Source organism: Kogia breviceps, chromosome 1 (genome assembly GCF_026419965.1).
Source record: "Kogia breviceps isolate mKogBre1 chromosome 1, mKogBre1 haplotype 1, whole genome shotgun sequence".
Lineage (NCBI taxonomy): Eukaryota > Metazoa > Chordata > Mammalia > Artiodactyla > Physeteridae > Kogia > Kogia breviceps.
The window spans coordinates 196116829-196137611 of NC_081310.1; the positions used below are offsets into that span (position 1 = coordinate 196116829).

General features: G+C 40.2%; 1 protein-coding gene across 8 annotated transcripts in view; it reads left to right on the forward strand.

Moving 5' to 3' along the window:
* Positions 1 to 20783, forward strand: part of RERE (arginine-glutamic acid dipeptide repeats) — a 418432-nt gene that overhangs the window by 291808 nt on the left and 105841 nt on the right. For all 8 annotated transcript variants that reach the window (XM_067018162.1, XM_067018153.1, XM_067018161.1 and 5 more), the window contains 2 exons: positions 3065 to 3189; positions 4277 to 4376. In XM_067018162.1, the coding sequence (XP_066874263.1) occupies positions 3065 to 3189; positions 4277 to 4376 (225 nt within the window). The remainder of the gene's footprint in view (positions 1 to 3064; positions 3190 to 4276; positions 4377 to 20783) is intronic.

Here is a 20783-nt window from a genome sequence, read left to right on the forward strand (position 1 = left end):
TATTATCCCCAGAAGGGCGATGGCTGGCTTAGAGGGCACATGTAATTCTTAGGATATTACAGAGTTCCCCTCCGTAGCGATTGTACCATTTTGCTTTCTCGTACTAGCGACTTACATGAGTGCAAACATGCACCCTTGTGTACTGTCACGCTTTTGCATTTATGTCAGTCTGATAGATCGGAAATGGTATCTCACTGTCATTAATTGGCATGTTTCTTATCAGCAAAGTCGACCATCTTTTCCTATGAGTAAGAGCCCTTCGCATTTCCTTTTCTGTCAACTAATTGTATTTCTAGTCCATTTTTTCTCTAGGGGATTGATCCTTCCCCACAGCAATAGTATTAAAATAATAATTAAATAAATTTATTTATTTATTTCTGGCTGGCTGGATGGCTGTGTTGGGTCTTTGTTGCCGCACGCGGGCTTTCCCTAGTTGCGGCGAGCAGGGGCTACTCTTTGTTGCAGTGCGCAGGCTTCTCATGGCGGTGGCTTCTCGTTGTGGAGCATGGCCTCTAGGCGCGTGGGCTCAGTAGTTGTGGAGCACGGGCTCAGTAGTTGTGGCTCGCGGGTTCTAGAGTGCAGGCTCAGTAGTTGTGGCGCACGGGTTTAGTTGCTCCGCGGCATGTGGGATCTTCCCTGACCAGGGCTCGAACCTGTGTCCCCTGCATTGGCAGGCGGATTCTTAACCCCACTGCACCACCAGGGAAGCCCCAGCGATAGTATTTTTTAAATTAACTTAACCAACAACTATTGGAGAGCCTCTACACCAGCTACTGTACTTGGTGCAGGGGAAACAGCTCTGTATACAAATGTCAAAGACCTTTTGATATGGATAGCTATTGTGTTTTAATTTTATTCCCATGCCATTGCTGTATATTAGGCAGAACTAATTGTGACCCCCACTTAAATGTTAAACATGTCAATACTGAATTAGGGAAGAGCATCGTTGTTTGGGGGAGGTCAGCACTTGATACACAGCGAGAGGCCTCAGAGATAGCCTGTGAAGCAGAAATTGCAGACCCGTAGCCTGCCGGCCGCATGGCCTATTAATACTGTGTTTTGCCACACAACTGATTTTAAAACTCGAATAACCAACATTTAAAACCATGAGCTTTCACGTTGACGTCAAGATTTCTGGACTTTGGGGAAAAACTGGAGGATGTACAAACAGAGGTTCTCTTTCCTGCACAGCAGCATATTCCCCGGACGGGGAGGCTCTCTCTTCATTTCACCCTGATTCCCTTCACTTCTTGGTACCTAACGCCCGCATGCCCAGTTCGGGAGCCGCTCTCACATGTGGCTTTGAGCCCTTGAAGTGTGGCTAGTCCGAGTTGGGGTGTGGTGTTCTCTTCACTGGGGACAGTAGAACATTTAAAGTGCAACATGAGGGCCTGGTTTTATTTCCATTCGCTGTACACAGTCTGCCTTCTTCATTCATTTACAGTTTTTGCCTAGGTTCTGTGGACACTGGAGCTTTTAGTTTAAAATATTAGACTAACGTGACCTTGTCTGTAATTTGAGAAAATAAGAACACGTGTGTTTTGCGGGTGGTTGACTGTCCTTAGGCCTCTGGGTGGTCACGGTACCCGTTTACGCTCGCTCTGCCCCAGCAGCGGAGGATGAGAAAATGCTGGAGGTGTTTGAATCGCTAGCAGAATTGGCTTAGAATCTTGGTTGTTGAGCACTGCTGTTCAGATCTTTCAAAAAAATTTGTTAATTGAGGTGTACTTTACGTACAGTGACCTGTTGATACCTTGTGAATACTGTTCAGTGTGCTGTGACAGTTCACAGCGAGGCACAGACGTGTGTCATCCCAGAAAGTTCCTTCCTGCCCTTCTCAAGAAACCACTGCTCATCTCATTTCCGTCACCATCATTTTAGTTCAGCTGTGGTTTTTTAAATGAATGAATGAATGGCTGTGTTGCATCTTTGTTGCTGTGCGCGGGCTTTCCCTAGTCGTGGGGACTACGCGGGCGGGGGCCGCTCTTCGTGGCGGTGCGCGGGCTTCTCATTGCGGTGGCTTCTCTTGCTGCGGAGCACGGGCTCTAGGGCACGCGGGCTGCAGTAGTTGTGGCGCATGGGTTTAGCTGCTCCGCGGCATGTGGGATCTTCCCAGACCGGGGCTCGAACCCGTGTCCTGCATTGGCAGGCAGATTCTTAACCACTGCACCACCAAGGAAGTCCCTTCAGCTGTGTTTTTAATGTTACCGTGATGGCTCTTTTGGATGTTCAACCTGACTCATCGATACTGACTCTCTGGAAAGCAGCGTTCGTTTAGTAGGGTAGTTCAGTTTGTTTTTTAGCACCTGTCCTTAGGTGAGGTTCCACTATTTGTATATATCTCTTTGTAAACATATTATTATATAGGAAATGTGTGTGGTTCTCCCTTCTTTATCAAGCAGCTCTTATTTCCTGAAACATTTTTTTGTTTTATCATTTCTTTTATTCACACGTGCCCATTTCTTTCTCCCTCTGAGGACCGTACTGGCACTGGTTTAATTTGGCACTGTTTGCTTCTCCTTAAGTAGAGATCGAGCAGTCCATTGTGAAATCTTCTGTGGCGAAATGATCCTGAAATGTGTGATAGGCCAGCTTCAGTGACTCATGATTTTCCTGTTATTTCAGCACTGCCAAAAGAAAGAGGCTTAGTAAGCTACTGCATCTGTCCCCAAGGCCTGCCTGCACAGGCAGCTTTTTTTTTTTTTTTGGTAGCTATTTTTAAGATTTATTTATTTATTTATTTATTTTTGGCTGTGTTGGGTCTTCGTTTCTGTGCGAGGGCTTTCTCTAGTTGGGGCGAGCGGGGGCCACTCTTCATCGCGGTGCGCGGGCCTCTCACTGTCGCGGCCTCTCTTGTTGTGGAGCACAGGCTCCAGACGCGCAGACTCAGTAGTTGTGGTGCACGGGCCTAGTTGCTCCGTGGCTTGTGGGATCTTCCCAGACCAGGGCTCAAACCCGTGTCCCCTGCATTGGCAGGCGGATTCTCAACCACTGCGCCCCCAGGGAAGCCCAGGCAGCTCTTTAAGTGTGCCTTGATTGTGACTTCTTCGTCCCTGTCTTACAGGCCAAACTTCCCGATTTGCAACCATTCCCTTCTCCCGATGGTGACACTGTGACCCAACATGAGGAACTGGTCTGGATGCCTGGAGTCAATGACTGTGACCTCCTTATGTACTTGAGGGCAGCAAGGTAAAAGGGATCCACGCCATTCTGCTTTGTGAATTGATTAGTGGGCAACAAACTTTCTCCTTTCCCCTGAAATTCTCTTTATATATTGGGCATTCTGTCTTTATGTTTTGTTATACTCTCTGTAATCAGAGCCCTGATCCTTGTTACCAGAGAAACATAGCTTACCATGGTAAAATCGCCTTTTTCTCCTTGGTGTTTGCCCCGCATTAGATCTTAGAAGTCTTCAGAAGGAAAACATCTTAAGTCATGCATGCAATTATCAACACCTCTTAATACAGCGGAGTAATTGGCTCATTCAGCTTACCTTAAAATTCCTTTACAGATTTCTTTACTCTGTAGCTGTTCATTGGTTCCTAACCTAAACTTTATGTTTCGGGGGCTTACCTATATGAGTACTTGCTAACCTGAAAATGCCGAGACTGCAAAATGAGAAGTTTAAGTCTGTCCCAGACACACCATAGTGCAGGCAGAGCCTTCCTTTGTCTGCAGGGGTTTTCTGGGACTCACTCGCTGTAGTATCAACAACATGCAACAGAAACGCTGAAACAGGGTGGTGATGGAATATTAGCTCTGGCTGTTCTGTGGTCAGCAGTGCAGCTTGGAGGCTGCTGTAGGGCTGGAGGCTTCAGGGGAGGGGGGACTACTAAGAGTTCTTTTCACCTCTTTTCCACTTTCAATTTGCTTAGAGGTGTAGCTGATGTATAGTATGAAAGGAATGGAGTAAAGTTTCAGCGGATTTAATTTTAGATATTTTCTGGAGACTTTTCTTTCAAAACATTGTAACCCAGCCGACTGCTGTGGCAAATAGCTTTAGATCACTCATGCCCCCAAGACTAAAATCGGAGCACTGATAAGGCATGGGAAGAAATGACAGACGGAGCTGAATGAAAATAATGTTCCTTTTTCTCAGTGAGTGAAGGGTGAACTGCAGAGGAACTTAAGTTTTTTTGTTTTGTTTTAAACAAGAGCAGGCGCGAGGCTGAGGGCTCACGCATGTAGTAGTGGGATTTGGTCTGGGCTAAAGATGTGCTCTGGAAACTGAGGGGTGAAATGTCCACACCGCCGTTTTCCCTTCGCGTCTCCCCAGGAGTATGGCGGCCTTTGCAGGGATGTGTGACGGAGGCTCCACGGAAGACGGCTGCGTCGCGGCCTCGCGGGATGACACCACCCTCAGCGCGCTGAACACAGTGAGTCCTTTGAAGTTGCCCTGGGTGGGAAGAAAGTTCGTTTTTCTCCTGTGCTGGCACAGGGACCATGTGATGATCATGGGACGTGAAGGGGCCTGGCATCTGAGCAGTAAGTACTGTAAGATTTGAGTCGCGGTCCTGGTGGTAGGGCTCCATGACCTTGGCCAGCGATGCGGCGCCTCCAGGTTCACCTCCTGATCTGCGTCTGTGCTTCAGGATTGTGGCGAGCCTCTGCTGAGAGCCTCGTGCCTAGTGGTTAACCTTCACTGAGACCTCACCAAGCTGAACACGAGGCACAGTGATCCTTCTGAAGCCTCCCCACACCGCTCTGCAGGAGGCTCCACCGTCACCACCACGTGGACCCAGGAAATAAGTTGAGAGCAGTTAAGTCACGATCCAGGGTCATACACTCAAGATGTGAAGCCAGAGGCCACGCTTTTCCCCTTAATGTATTCGGAAGGGCATGGAGGGAATAGAGAAAAAGCTTGACTTCTTTGAACAAATTTGGTTTTTATGGATTTGGCTTTGGAACCACGATTATAAGACAAAATTAAGTTTAAAGAAAAATAGCGATCCTTAAAAAAATCGAAAGTAAAGCATAGCACACGAGTGTAATGGCGCTGAGTTGCTTGTGTGATGTCCTGCACGGACACTCATCTGCTTTGACCCTGCGACTCCATCGCAGCTCAGAGTGACAAAACTCGAACGGCTGCAAACAGGTAGGATTCCTGAAACCTGTTCACTTTTTTTTTTTTTCGGACACTCCTTTTTGACCTTGGAGTATATCCTACAGGGCTGTACAGGAGAATTAATGTATCTTAAAGTTCCTTGAAATAATTCTTCTTCTGGGCGTTTACGAATGTGAAATCATCAGATCTGAAGTAATAATGAACTTTTATGGATCTCTGATGTGTTAGTAGTCTGCAGGGTTACGTGTACTTACGTAGGGTACTGAGCATGAGGCTGCGCGGCTCTTCTGATGGCTCACTAGGTGTAATGTGAGCGCCCTTTCTGCGTGTCCTTTTCTTGAGAGGGCGCTGTAGTTGGAAGGGACTTTCAAAATCATCCGTTCCATCTCTAAATAGGTAAGAATCCGAGGCGTAGAAAGCCCACACGACTTGTTTGAATGCCAGCAGTGCAAAAAGTTGATAACAGATCCCAGCTGAGGGATCTTTCTTGCTTCCGGGGAAACGTGTAGATATCTGAACGACACAGTTGAATTTTATTCCTGGTCTAGTTGTGTTTCTTGAGTATCACATAACGTTATAATAGTCTCATATGTTGGAGGTTGATTTCATCTTGCTGCCGTGTTCTAAATAAGTGAATGATTTTTCATATTCCCATTTACTTTCTCACCTATTTGATACTTCGAACTTTTGTTGTTATAAGGAATCCTTATTCTGAACATATAGTGATAGAGCCAGAAGGGGCCTTTGAGATTACTTTTACAGATGAGAAAACTGAGACACAGAGACTGATGATACCGCAAACAGTGGCTATGGCAGATGTAGGTCTGTGAATTCAGAATACCCTAAAAAATGTGTGTATATTTAAAGTAACTCTTTGATATGAGTTTGTTTTCTGTTGGGTTTTTGTATAAAAGCTTTATGAAGAAATTTCTCCTTTCATGACTCCGCTGATCAGTTGAATTTTGAGTAACAAAGTTGTTGCCATATTTAATTAAATGTCTGTTTTTAGCACTTTCCTGAATTTATCTAATTTATTCTCTCTTATTCCAACCCCTCTCAGGATTCTGTAGAACATGCTTCTGTACAGAAATAATTTGGGATATTTTTGCCTTTGATCCTTTGTAGCAAGTTCCTTCTGAAGTTTCCTTAAGCATTGCCAGAGGGTTTTGGTTTTATGAGTTTTTGTTTCTGAGAAGGTACCTTCTCATCGTTTGAAAATCTTCCTGCCTAGGTGAGCCCAGGATGGCTCAGGTGTCGGGTTATACAGTACAAGTGCATTTAGCCATCGAAAGACTGAGTTGTGTGCTCATTTTGTGATGAAAAGAAACTTTTAGTGGCTGTTTTAATTTTTAAACTTCATTGTTGTACTGGCTCACAGAAACTGTAGGCACTTTCTTTAATGAGAAGTGGAGTGATTGGAAAAATCTTGAGAGAAGTTAATGTATATTTTGACTTCCTTGGAGTAAGGGGGTTTTGAGCTATGTTAAGTAATAAAAAGATAAATGCATCGTCATGTGAGAAGTATTTGTTGTTTCTTAGAGCGTAGCGTAGAGTCAAAACAAGGTTAGGCATTTATCAGCTTAGGAAATCGACACAGGTTTATTCTATTTCCCAGTACAATGTAGAAATTTAAAGTATACGGAGTCTGCAGTACGGCTACGTTAGAGTATGTTTAATATCCCAGTAGGATTATTTGAATTAAAACGCATTTAAATAAATAGTTTAATGTTTAAAACTGTAGTCACTAATAAAACATTTTTAAACTGTTAGTTCTTTTTGACAAATATATGTACATGTTTTAAAATATAAGGTCTTCAGGATTACTTGTTTTGACTTTTTTCTTCATTATTCGCAAATGAGAGTTTCAGTGTGTATTTTAAAAAACTTGTTGGGGTGTAATTTCTGTATCATAAATTGCTCTGGTTTAAAGTATACAATTTGATGAGCTTTTGCAGATGTGTGTGCCAATGAAACTACTACAGTGTTCAAGGTAGAAATCATTTCCAGCATCTCCAAAAGTTGCCTCATGCCCTTTTATATATAATCCTTTGCTGCTTCCGGTCTCAGATAACCACTGATATGTTTTCTCTCATTATAGATTAGTTGCATTTTCTAGAATGTTGCATGAATAGAATAATATTGTATGTAATACCTGGGGTCTGGATTCTTTCAGCATAGTAATATTACAGTAGATTTATGTTGTTGCATTATCAATAGCGCATTCCTTTTTATTGCTGAGTAGTATTCCAGTGTATGGATATTCATAATATTTTATCCGTTCACCTGGTGATGGACATTTATTTTCCCCCAAGCTTTTGGCCGTTATGAACCTTGTTATGCAAGCCTTTCTGTAGAACATATATTTTCATTTCTCTTGAGTAAATACCTAGCAATGAAGTTGCAGGAATGTATATGTGCAGGTAGCTTTTTAAGAAACTGTCAAACAGGTTTCCACAGTGGCTGTACCATTTTACATTCCCATCAGTAGTGTGTTAGAATTTCAGTTCTTCAACATCCTGCACGAGACTTGATGTTTTCAGTCTTTAAAATTTTTAACCATTCTAATGGATGTGGAGTGATTTGTCATTGAGGTTTTCATTTAAATTTCCTGACTGTTGGTGATGTTGAGTGTCTTTTCATGTCTTAAAGCCCATTTGTATATCTTCTTTTGTGAAGTAGCTTTTGCCTAATTTAAAAAAACTGAATTATGTGGCCTTTAGTATGATTTATTTGTAAGAATTTATATTGTAAATACAAGTGTTTTGATACATGTATGGTAAATATTTTCTCCCATACTATGACTTTTTTTTTATAATGATGAGTTTCTAAGAGTAAAATACTTAATTTTGCTGAAGTCTGGTATATCTTTTTCCTTTTATGAAAGTTTCTTTGATCATCCCATGATTACAAAGACTGTTTCTATGCTTTCTTCTTGAAGTTTTAGTTCTTACATTTAGACCTGTTGTTCATTTCAAATTAATTTTGCATGTGATGCAAGGTAGAGGGGAAAGTTCATTCTTTCCTACACAGATGTCAGTTGTTGGAGCCAAAATTGTTGAAAATAGTCTTTTCTCATTGAATTGCCTTGATGCCTCTATTGAACAAGCACTGATGGTATATGTTTGGGGTTTTTAAAAAAAATATTCTATTATGTTTAACTGATCTAATATTATATCTTTTTTTTTTTTTTTTTTTAACCAGTACTTCAGTATTTTGAATACTGTAGCTTTGTAGGAACTCAGGTGGTATAAGTGTTTCTATTTTGTACTTATTTTCAAGGTTGCTTTGGCTCTTTCAGGTCATTTGCATTTCCATATAAATTTCAGTCAGCTTGTCAGTTTCTATTTTAAAAAAGGCTTCGATGGAATTTTGATTGAGATTGCATTGAATCTGTGGATCTGTTTAGGAAGACTTGACATCTTAACAATTTGAATCTTCGAATCCATGAACATGATATAGTATCTCTCCCTTTTTAAAAAAGGTTTCTTTAATTTTTTTGAGTAAGACTTTGCAGTTTTCACTGTACAAGTTTTTACATATTTTGTAAAATTTATCCCTTAAGTAATTATTGTTTGAAGATTCTATTGTTAATAAAATAGTATTTTAAAATTTCATTGTCTACATGTTCATTGATAGGATAGAGGTACAATCAGTTTTTATGAGTTTACCTTGTATTATTTTATACAAAGAGTACACGGTCAACACTAGTAGCTTTCTGGTTGGTTCCTTAGGATTTTCTGTGTGCACGGTCATGTCATCTGCAAATAAAGAGAGCTTTACCTCTTTCTGATTTATGTGTTTTATTTCTTTTCTGTGCTTTCTTGCACTTGCTTGAACCTCCAGTACAGTACTGAATAGAAATGAGGAGGATGGACATCTTCGCTTTCTTTCTCATCTTAAGGAAAAACATTCAGTCATTTAGTGTTACGTACAATGTAGGTTTTTTGTTGGTGTTTAATCAAGCCGAGAATGTTCCCTTTTATTTCCAAGTTTGTTGAGGTTTTTACCATGAATGGCCATTGAATTTTGTCAGATGCTGTTTTTTTTTCTTCTGTATCTAATGAAATGATCATGTGGTTGTTATATACTTTATTTGTTCGTATGGTGAATTACATTGATTCATTTCAAATGTTAAACCAACTGTGCATTGCTAGATTAAATCCTGCTTGGGCATTCTGTATTGTTGGATTCAGTTTGCTATTGTTTTGTTAAAAACTTTTACATTTGTGTTCATGAGGGATAGTGAGCTGTAGTCTTCTTTCTTTGTAATATCTTTGTCTGGTTTTGATATCAGAGTAATACTGATTTCAGAAATTAGTTGGGAAATATTTCCTCCTACTCTCTTTTTCCCTTAAAGAGTTTGTAAAGGATTGATCTTTTTTCTTTGTTAAATGTTTGATAGAATTGACAGTGAAGCCGTCTGGGACTAAATTTTTTTAATGGAAACTTAACGAGTGTTACTGAAACCAGGTTTGTACTGCTCACCACAGAACAGGCCAATAAATCGAGAGGGGAATAGTGACTTTATTCCGGAAGCTGGCAGACCAAGAAGATGTGGACTCGTGTCCCAGAGAACCGCCTCACCTGAGTTAGAATTCAGGCTTCTTTTATACCAAAAGGGAGGGGGGTGGCTGCTTGTTGAAGACTTACTGGTGCCAGAATCCTTTGTTCTTGCAGCTGTCTGTCCACTTAGATCTCCTCACAATGTTCTCACAAGCCTCCAACAATACAGGTGTCATTTTCTGTTCTGCAACTTTTTACCTCTATACGAATGGGAAAATGTTATACCTTGAAAGGTCAGGGCCTTGAGAATGGGCTATCATATAGATTTCAGGCTGTAGGCAACATTCTTTTACAAAGGTGAAGAGCCAGCCTGACTCAGCACAGGTAACAGAGCCCAGGTGTTAGAGCTAAAGGTAGAGGTCTGATACGGAGTCAGGTTTGTTCTTCTCTGTTACAAAGGTACAGATAGACATAGGCCTATTCAGATTTTATATTTTGTTATGTGTCGCTAGTAATCTGTTGATCTCTAAATGTTTTATTTATTTCATCTGGGATATCAAATTTGTTGGTAAAAATTAGGAATTATTTCTGTAGTATCTTTTTAATATCTATAGGGATCTGTAATTTTGACTTTTCATTCTTCATATTGCTAATTTGTTTCCTCTTAATCATGCTAAGTAGAAGGTTATCAATCAGTATTATTGATCTTTTCAGATAGGTAGCATTTGGTTTCATTGATTTTTCTCTGTCTGCTTTCTATTTCATTGATCTCCCAATCTTATTTTTATTATTTCTTTTCTACTTATTTTGAGTTAATTTGATTACTTTTCCCCCAGCTTCCAAAAATGGGATCTTAGATAACTGATTTTATCACAAATTCTAATTTGTAATTAGAATGGAACATTCTGTTATTTTGTTAAAAATTAAAAAAAATTTTTATGTGTGATTTCTTCTTTTACCCATGGATTGTTTGGAATTAAATTGTTTAATCACCAGGGACTTCTTTCTCCCCGCCCCCCTCTTCTCTCCCCTCCACCCCTCTTCCCCCCCCCCCCTCCTTTTGGAATGTTACTGAGTTCTAATTTAGTTCTGCTGTGGTCAAAGAGTACCCAGTAAGATTTCAATCTTTTGAAATCTGAGACTTGTTTCTTGGCTCAGCATGTGATTTATGTTGGTGAATGTTCCGTGTACACTTGTAATGAACTTATGTTCTGCAGTTGTTAGGTGTACTGTTTTATAATTGTCAGCTTCTTTGAGGTGGTTTATATTATGATTCACATCTTCTCTGTCCTACTATCTAGTTGTATTGTCGGTTACTCAGAGAGATGTATTAAAGTCTTGTGAATTTGGTTATTTCTCCTTTTAGTTCTGTTAGTTTTTGCTTCATATGTATGGAAATTGTATCATTAGGTACATGAAGGTTCATAATATTTATCTTTCTCCGTGTAGTGACCCTTTAACCTTTTTGATGTAACCCTTTTTGTGTCTAGTAGTACTCTTTTGTCATGAACTCAGTTTTGTCTAAAATTAATACAGCTACTCTGGCTTTCTTATGCCTGTTGTCTGCATGTGGTATATCTTCTTCCAGCTTCTTACTTTGAATCCTGATATTTTCTTTTATTTAAAGGACCTCTCTTGTGTACTCTAAGCTTTTCAGTTGTTTCTTGCTTTTTTATCCAGTCTGGCAAGCTCCACCTTTTGTTTGGAGTGTTTAGTCCATTTTAAAGTAGTGCAGATGATTCTCAGGTTGTATAAAACTTGAGCCACATACAGTTTTAATAGCAGAGCTGTCATTGGAGAATCACAAAAGTAGTTAATGTATAAATATCTTACTTTCATGGCCACATGATGATACTTTGGATTCAGCAGTGAACTTGCAGACTAGTTAGGTAAACAGTTCTTCGTGTGCTCATTCATGTTCAAATGTATTTCTTATCTTTTTACTTCTTACGTAAAAAACAGTTTTATACTGATAGAGAGGAGGAAGATGTAATAAATGTGTTGGCCTCTCTCACTGCAAGGGGAAGGGTATGCTTCGTAACCACAGGCACGCTCCTTAATGTGTGTCAGCAAAGATAGGTTTTATTATATTTTACTATTTTAAATTGTGAATACCTGTGAATGCAAAATTGTTTTATCCATAAATTTATGTTATATATATATATAAAATAACATATTAAAATATGACAACGCAATGGTGCTATCTCTGGAATATCTTACATAGAAATGTTTCTGTGTGTGCTGTACCAGGTATATGTTTCTCCAAATGAAATTTTAATTAGGCTTATTGTACACGTTTAGCATATATGTAAATTTTAAGCATAATCGCGATATAACATACAAATGGCCCATATTATTCTAATGGAATTAATTCAGCCATCCTTAAAGGCGTACATTTATTTGGCCTTTTATAAAATAGACCTTTATGTATATGCTTGGAAACTGCCCCAGAGCCCTTTGGTTTGAGACTAGGGTTTTCTGGAATATACCATGCTGACTTATTTTTCCTAAATTGATACTGGATTTTATTATTTGAGCTCAGGTATCTTTCCCATTTTCTAAATAAAGTTCAAATTCTTTGACTTCTCTTTCTCAGAAACTTGTTTGCATGCTTACGTTTACCTTCTCTTGCTAACACTAAACATATATATTTTCACTCTGTATAAGTAAAATTTATAATCATGCAGCAAAGATTTCACCTTTGCCTGGACAGTTTTATTCCCTGAAATATGGATGGCTGTTAGACGTTTGGATTAAGCTTTTTACATATTCAAGAGAGTGTGTATGTGTTTGCTTACTTATTTATGCACACCCACATCTCCTTCAACAAAGGATGAAAGGCCTCCAGTAGCTTAATCGGTGGTTTTTATCTCTGATCTATAAATATCACTATTTGTTAACCGTTGAGTATTAATCATCTTTGTTTTCTGCGCTATAGCCCGATGTCTGGTACAGGGTAGAGAGGCACTAAATATTTGTTGAATGATGGAATAAGTAAATCAGGTCCAAGTCCAAATCACATTTGATCACCCAGAACTTGTTGTAAAGTTGGCATAGCAGAGTATGCAGATAAGCCTACTCTAAGAATCATTTTCATCTTCCTCTCTTTCATTCTAAAAAATTAAGTCTGTAGAATTTCTGTCAGAGATCTTCTATTTGTTCCTTGTAAATGGACTTCAGTAAAGCATCTGGCCCTGGATTAGCTTTGCAGTGCTTCGGACTTTAATGAATGTTGAGTCTGTTCCGGCTCCCAAATAAGACATTGCCAGGAGGCCCTTTTTTTATACTTTGCCTAAGGTATATGATCAGGATTCTTCTGAAATTCATTCCACACTCACACTCTTTGCTTAAATTCTTCTCTTTTTACTATTTCTCCATTAGATTAGTCCCCATTCATTGGTTGTAGGGTGGTGGTTTTTTTGTCTCAGGATTTTGGTTGAAAAGAGTAATAGTTGATAATGCTATATGATTTCTTTGTATGGAAATCCAGTAATTACAAGAACACCTTATTTAAATCAGTCTTGACAAGCACCTGCTAGGGTTTTATTTATGTTGTAACAGGATATTGGACTCTACCTCGTATTATATTGTTAATGATACTGGAAGTGAAATTGCTGAAAGAGACCATGTAGTGAAGTTTTCTGGTGTAACCATGACCTTTTCAACTGCTTATCAGCATAATAATATACAAATTTGAGTTTTTATTTATTGTGCTTTGACCAGTTAGAAATAATTTGAACTTTTTTTTGAGAAAAATTTTTTTTTTTTTTTTTAGAAACTTACGAATGTGGTTCCCTTTGGGCTGAGAACTTCAGACATTCACTTCTGTTCAAAAGTTACACGAAACAACACTTCTCACACAAATTATATGACGTAATTCATTTTGTCTTGTTTGAAGATGACTTTTTAAATTTCATACTTTCATATTTTATTCCTTTGTAGAAAATCTGTAGCTTTTACTTGAAGTTGACTTTATGCCTCTGTTCCTTCCCCTGAATATAACAGAGAGCGTTATCAGAGGTTCTCCGGGGTGGGTGAGGAGATAAAAGGCCACTTACATTATCAGCCTCTGGGAATGTCATCTTCATTCCTTACTATTGTCGTAGTGATTGTATTTTTGCTCATTTTTTTCACCCAGGAGTCTGGCTGTAAGAGCTTCCGGTCTGTTGTGTTCCGCATTCAGCTCGTCTCACTGTGGCCCCACTTTGCTTTTCATCGTGAGCCACTCTCAAGTTTCTCTAGCCATTTCTTTTCTTTTATCTCTTTTAAATGTAATAGTTTTATTGAAATATAATTCACGTACTGTATGGTTCACATATTTAAAGCGTACAGTTTAATGGCTTTCAGTATATTCAGATTTGTGTTAACTACCACCACGGCCAACTTTGGAACATTCTCACCCCCCAAGGAGACCTGTGCTCATTAGTCACTCCCCAGCTCCCATCTCTCCTCACCCCACCCAGGCAGCCATTAGTCTCTTATTATTATATTCTGCCTTCCATGTCTATGGATTCCCCTGTTATGAACATTTCATTTAAGTGGAATTGTGCAATATGTGGTCTTTTGTAACTGGTTTCTTTCACCGAGGGTAATGTTTCCGATTTTCATCCATGGTGTACTTTTTATACACATACGTGTGTGTGTGTGCGTGCGTGCGTGCGTGTGTGCGTGTGTGTGTGTGTGTGTGATGATTTTTATGTATAACCATTTTATTTCTCCTCCTGGTCAGCTTTGTCTGTCTGTCTGTCTTAAAATGCGACACCTGCACTAAAGCAGCGCTTGTTAGACTTGATCAGCATATAGTGTCAAGGAGTTAACTTCAGTTGTCCCGAAAGCCCACCTCAGTGCGGTCCAAGCCTTCATGGGTGTGCACATCACATTCATTTGTTTCTTGTGTTTTGTCCTGCTTTGCTTCATTTTTCTTCGCATTTTTGCCTTTCCTAAGCCATTTATCTCCCGCTCTCAGCTTTTTGACTGAATTTTCAGCCAGGCAGGGGACTTTAAATTTATCACTCTTATTTTCATTTTATTAGGTATCAACTGTTGGTCAGTTGCCTGATGTCCTTAATAACAACAACAATATTAATAATCGTAACAAAATTAAAATGTGTTTGTTGGTTGAGTGCTTATATGTTAGGCAAAAGTTTAAGTGCTTTTTATGAATGAATTCATCTTTATAACAATTCTGTGAGAAAAGTGTGGTTATCACCTGCAGATAAATAGCTGCGCTCTGTCACATTTGTATACACATAATAATTTAAACTTGAGGGTAGTCTAGAATTGAGGCCAGTGCCTCACAACAGTCCTCTTGAAATGTCCATTGAATCTTCAGTTTGGGGGATTTGCCATTCAGCAAGTTTTAAAAAGCTTTCATGCTGCAGCCTGGCTGTGTATCTCCATCCTTCCTCCTAGGCTCTCGGCAGGGATGGATGAGTGTGATTCAGCTTTTACTTTTGTTTGGCAAAAGTTAGAGAAAGTTCCTTTGCTAATTTAAGAAATTTCTTTCTCATAAGATTTTTTTCCAAGCTAAATACTGGTAAAATATTTTGAGGTTTACATGGTGTTTTGGAAACTGTCTACTTACCATCTATCAGTTGGAATTTTAACATCTGTGAATCCATATTTAAGCATTAATATTAACATAATAAGTACTTAGCAAGTCAGGATAAAAGCCCTTAGCCTTTTTACATCGAAGAAAAGGCTTTAATAAAATCATTCATTCATTTATTTGTTCAGTAATAAATGTGATGGAGTCCCTGCTCTTTGCAAAACCCTAATGGGTGAGCATTTGCTAAAAGGGTTGAAAATCTAAGTAAGTGTTTAAATCTTAGAACAAAGTGGGCCCATGAGTTTTGAAAAGGCTCACATGTGAACATAACTTCTAAAATGTACTGTAGAATATTAAAATTTATATTTGTCCTAGTGTGTGTGTTTCTTATACTAGTTTGAAGTATACTTCAGAATACTTTTTTTTTTTTTTTTTTATAGCTCTCCTAGATAAAGTTTTTTACCCCCGAAGTTTGAAGGTCGGTGTATCGGTTTCCTGTGGCTACTGTAACAAATTACCACAAGCTTGGCGACTTAAAACAACAGATTTTATTCTCTCCTAGTTCTGGAGGCCAGAAGTTAGAAATCAAGGTGTCATTGGGGCCATGCGCCCTCCATCTTCACAGGGGGACGATCATTCGTGGCCTCTCCCGGCAGCGAGTAGCTCGTAGCTCTCCTCCTTTATGGCCACATCTTTCTCTGCTTCTCTTCCCACTGCCGTCTTCTCTGTGTGTCTGTGTCTTCTCCGTTCCGTGTTTCCTACTGCCTCTCTTTTATAAGGACGCTGCTCACTGGGTATAGAGCCCGCCTGGGTAAAATCTAGAAGTGTCTCCTCATCTCGAAATCCTTAACTTAATCACCATCACGCCTGTAAAGACCCTTTTTTCAAATAAGGTCACAATCACATGTTCCAGGGGTTTGATGTGGATATCTTCTGGTGGTCATTTTTTAGCCTGCCACAGTTGGATTTTACTGTTGCACAAAATGTTACTAAAATAAATTATAGTACTTATTTTTAATTTTTTGTAATAGTTAATTTTTACTTCCTTTCCTTTCCTATCAGTTACAACTTATTTAGATTGTGGACTTTATAAAATATTGAGAGTATAAAAATATGCTAGTAGTGACTGTGATTATTTCTGTAACATTTGAGGACATTTGATTTATAAAATACCGTCAGTTTGTATTGGCATAAAGTAGAGTGTATTTGGCTTTCTTGGTACAAAGAACATTTATTTGAATAACAGAATTGTCATGTGTAACCGCCATACTGACTGATTTATTCTGACCTGTCAGGTTGCTGAGTATTTCTTCCTTGGCTCCACCCTAGATGGACCCAGCCTGCCCCAGTCGAGTCGGAGGGCACCGGCCCCTCGGGGGCAAGGTCTCGTGCTGCTTGTAGGCCCGATCTCTGAGGTGGCCTGGGGTCAGCCCTGGCTACCTTTGAAGCTATTGCTCTTTTAAGTCTCTTGCCGTCTGTTCCATTTCCTGTCCTGCAGCGCTGCCCCGACCAGCTCTCTTCTCCAGGAGACGGATTATTCCTCCGTAGCTGGTCACTTTCTGGGCTTCTTAAGTCACTACACCGACCGCCCCCTCTTGCCCCTCCTGCTGTCCTGTCTGTTGGTTGGCCCGCCTCCTCCCTGCCCATAGTGTTGGTTGGGTCGTGTATTCCAGCTTACTCAAGTACTGTGGAGTGCTACTTATTCAGGGATTTGGGGGAAGCTTGGCTCTTAACTTTCCTCCATTCCGCCCCCCCCCCGCCCCCCATGTCATGAATGAGGTGTACGTTTTCATGTGTCTCAAATCGTCTACCTTTACTTGATGCCTCTTGAGTCGTCGTCATTGGTGGCCATCACACAAAATCGTGTGCGACGGTGGAGAGTTTCAGATCTTTGGTTTGCATGATGTTGGATTGGCCAAAAGGTTTGTTTGGTTTTTTTCCATAAGATGACTCTAGTAGCACTTAGTTGTCTTTAACTTCATTCAAAACAATTTTGTTAGATCGTATGTGGTAGCTGTCATATTAGCGTGCGTTTAAAGAAAGACCTATCAAAATTGGTGAATTTTTGTGTAGCCATTTTAATATTGAAGATGGAAGAAAAAAACACAACAGTTTTGGCATATTATTCTCTATTATTTCAAGAAAGGTTAAAAAACACAACCCAAACACAAAAAATGATTTGTGCAGTGTATGGAGAAGGTGCTGTGACTGATCGAACGTGTCAAAAGTGGTTTGCAAAGTTTCGTGCTGGAGATTTCTTGCTGGACACGATACCCCGTGGTCAGGTAGACCAGTTGAAGTTGGTAGCGATCAAATCGAGGCGTTAGTTGAGAACAATCGATGTTATACAACGTGGGAGAGAGCGGAGTCGAACGTCATTTGCACCAGCTTGATTATGTTAATCACTTTGATGTTTGGGTTCCACGTAAGTTCAGCGAGAAAAACCTTCTTGACCGTATTTCCGCATGCCATTCTCTACCTAAATGTAATGAAAACGTTCCATTTTTAAAACATTGTGACGGGTAATGAAACGTGGATACTGTGTAGTAAGTAACGTGGAACGGAAGAGATCGTGGGGCAAGCGAAATGAACCACCATCACCAACCACACCAAAGGCCGGTCTTCATCCAAAGAAGGTGATGTTGTGTATATGGTGGGACTGGAAGGGAGTCCTCTATTATGAGCTCCTTCCGGAAAACCAAACGATTAATTCCAACAAGTCTTGCTCCCAGTTAGACCAGCTGAAAGCAGCACTTGACGAAAGCTTCCAGAATTAGTCAACAGAAAACACATAATCTTCCATCAGGATAACACAAGACCTTGTGTTTCTTTGATAACCAGGCAAAAACTGTTACACCTGGGCTGGGAAGTTCTGATTCATCTGCCGTATTCACCGGACATTGCACCTTCAGATTTCCACTTATTCCGGTCTTTACAAAAGATTTCAGTTCCCTGGAAGACTGTAAAAGGCACCTGGAACAGTTCTTTGCTCAAAAAGATAAAACGTCTTGGGAAGGTGGAATTATGAAGTTGCCTGAAAAATGGCAGAAGGCAGTGGCACAGAAGGGTGAAGACGTTGTTCAATAAAGTCCTTGGTGAAAATGAAAAATGCGTCTTTTTATGTGTACGTAAAAACCAAAGGCGCTTTTTGGCCAGCCCAATAGTTTGCCAAGTTTTGGAGTCTTCTACAGTGAGGCTCTTTTGTGCCACTGCTCTGTGTTAAAATCACACAGTCTGTCTCATTTGTTCTTTCAGACCTGTTGTTTGACTGGGAAATCCAGAACTGTGAGGAAGCCAGACAGCTAAGGTTCAGGGCGAGGGCTTCGAGGTCCTCCAGGGCCATTGCTGGAGGGCCACTACTGTGGTTGCCCAGAGCCTTTTTGCTGATTTTTTAGTCACTAGCTTTGTTCTTGGCTGAGGTTTCTAGATAAAAGAGCAGTCACTCAGAAATGCTCCCAACTCAGTAATCTCACATGCTTTGGTGTATGCCTCTTTGATCTTCTTTGTTCCATTACTTTATCATTGCAACCAAAAAAGCATATGTGTACTATTGTTTACACAGCTTTAAAATTACTCTTCAAAAATCACCAGGGTTAAGGTCTGTTGAGCCCTGTGGATTGGAAGCTGTCATTTCTGCACCTAAATTCTACTGAGTAGGTATTAAAGCACTTTCTGTAAATGTTTTTCCCTTAATACTGATGCAGCTGATCTTGAGGTTGTTTTTGTTTATTTATTTTTTTAAAAAATGAACTGTTTGAAGGAATCTGGTTAAAATTGACCCATAGCTGACCTTTCACATGTACTTTCTAGTTCAGTTTAGCATTTGTGAATGGGTTCGCCAATACCTACGTGAGAGGGATAGAACAGTGTTTTTTTCTGTCACCCTCTAGGTTAGAGCCTTACTTATTGTTTTTCTGTTTTCAAGGCTGTGAAGATTCTAGAAGTAAGTGAAAAGAAGAGTTTTAATTTCCGCTGTGGCCCTGAACAGTTTCTACTTGTGAGCTGGAACGGGTCTTTCTAAACTGACAGATAGTTATGTTTCCTGAATCTGCCAGTGGTTTTCTCGTTGTGGCCAGAGTTACACTCATTCTGTGTCATTAAGCTGAATCTTGTCATTAGTGGATTTGTCTGCCGAGTCCTAAGGAGTCAGCCTCCCTTCAGATACACTGGGCCTGCAGCTTAGACCCACGGTAGCCTAGCGTTCTCTATGTCCGGTACCTGGACTCACACACACAAAGCAGGAGGAAAGATTTTCGTTTCTGAGAAGCGAGGTCATATACATGTTAACTGTGTGGTTGATTAACTATGCATGATTTCGTTTAAAGGCCTGTGGCATCAACTATTGCAGCGTTCACAGAGGCCTGAAAATTAACACTAACCTGAATCCCTAAGGTGTAAGTGAAGCCTCTCCAGCGGCTAGTCAGTGATTGGCCGGGGCAGTTTGGCTATATTGTTCAGTGGCTCTATATTGTTTGTTTATTTTTCGAAGGGAGTGTATAATATTCTTTCCATTTATTTGTTTTTTAAGACTATTCTTTAGAATTTCACCTTTAAGAAACGTCTATAAAGAGAAAGAATGTTAAAATCTGGGAAGTTCCAAAAAAGACCTTCTTCAGCCCCTCTGTTACAGATGAAGCATCCAGGGGCCGCAGGGCAGCATAGAGCAGCGGCCTCCAGGCTCCTGCTCCTCCAGTGCAGCCTGGTAACTTGCTCCTGAGATTCTCCACAAGTCACCAGGTTCTCTGTTGTTTCCCTGCTGAGCGCTGCCTGTCCTCCTCCTGTCTTGTAAGTACTTTAGAATAAAGTTCATTCCTGTGGCGCTCTGGAGCTGATTCACTTTCCTTACCACCCGTGCCATCATCCCGTGTCCCACTCCTTTTCAGTCGGCTCTCCCGAATGGAACTGTTCCTTCTCCAGGAGTCATGCGCAGTGATTACCACGTACCTTATTTCATCCTAAACAGTCCTTCAGAATAGGTTCTGTATTCTTCCTTTCTGCAGCCAAGAAAACTGAGGTTTAGAAAAATACTTAACTTGGTTTCTGTCACACAGCTGGTGGCAGAACAAGTGTTTGAATCAAAGCCAGGAACCCTGTCCCGTTGAGATTTCACCTCTGCGAAACTCCCAAACCTGTGTCTTTGGCCCAGGAACTCCTCAGCTTCTCCTTTCCAGGTGTTTGTGTTCGTAAAGACAGAAGGCAGATGGTCAGAAACGGCCAAGACATTCAGAGTTTGGCTTGTTCCGTATTTTAAAGCATACTCTGCCCTCAGCTGAAGTGCCAGGATTTGGTGTTTACTTTCTAATCACCTTGTGGTTGAGGCCCCTGTTCTGTGTGTTTAAAATACCTTCAAAAACACTATAGCCAGGAGATGGTGACCTGTTAATTTCTGGATACAATATTGTGCGGGAATTAACTGTGAATGAGAAATGATGCAATGCTGTATCAGCCATGGGAAACTCGGTTAAAAGTGCAGTGTTATCTAGACATAATACTGCCTTCTTTTACTTGCTCCTAGAGTATTGTTTTTAATTTGGTTGTTGCTCTTCATTCAGTGTAGGCAAGGTTAATCATATGACTCTGTTGATTTTTCACATCTGCTCTGTGGAGTCATCTTGGTTTTTCAGCAGAGCAAATATCACTGCAGTCACTGACACTTTTGTGTTTTTG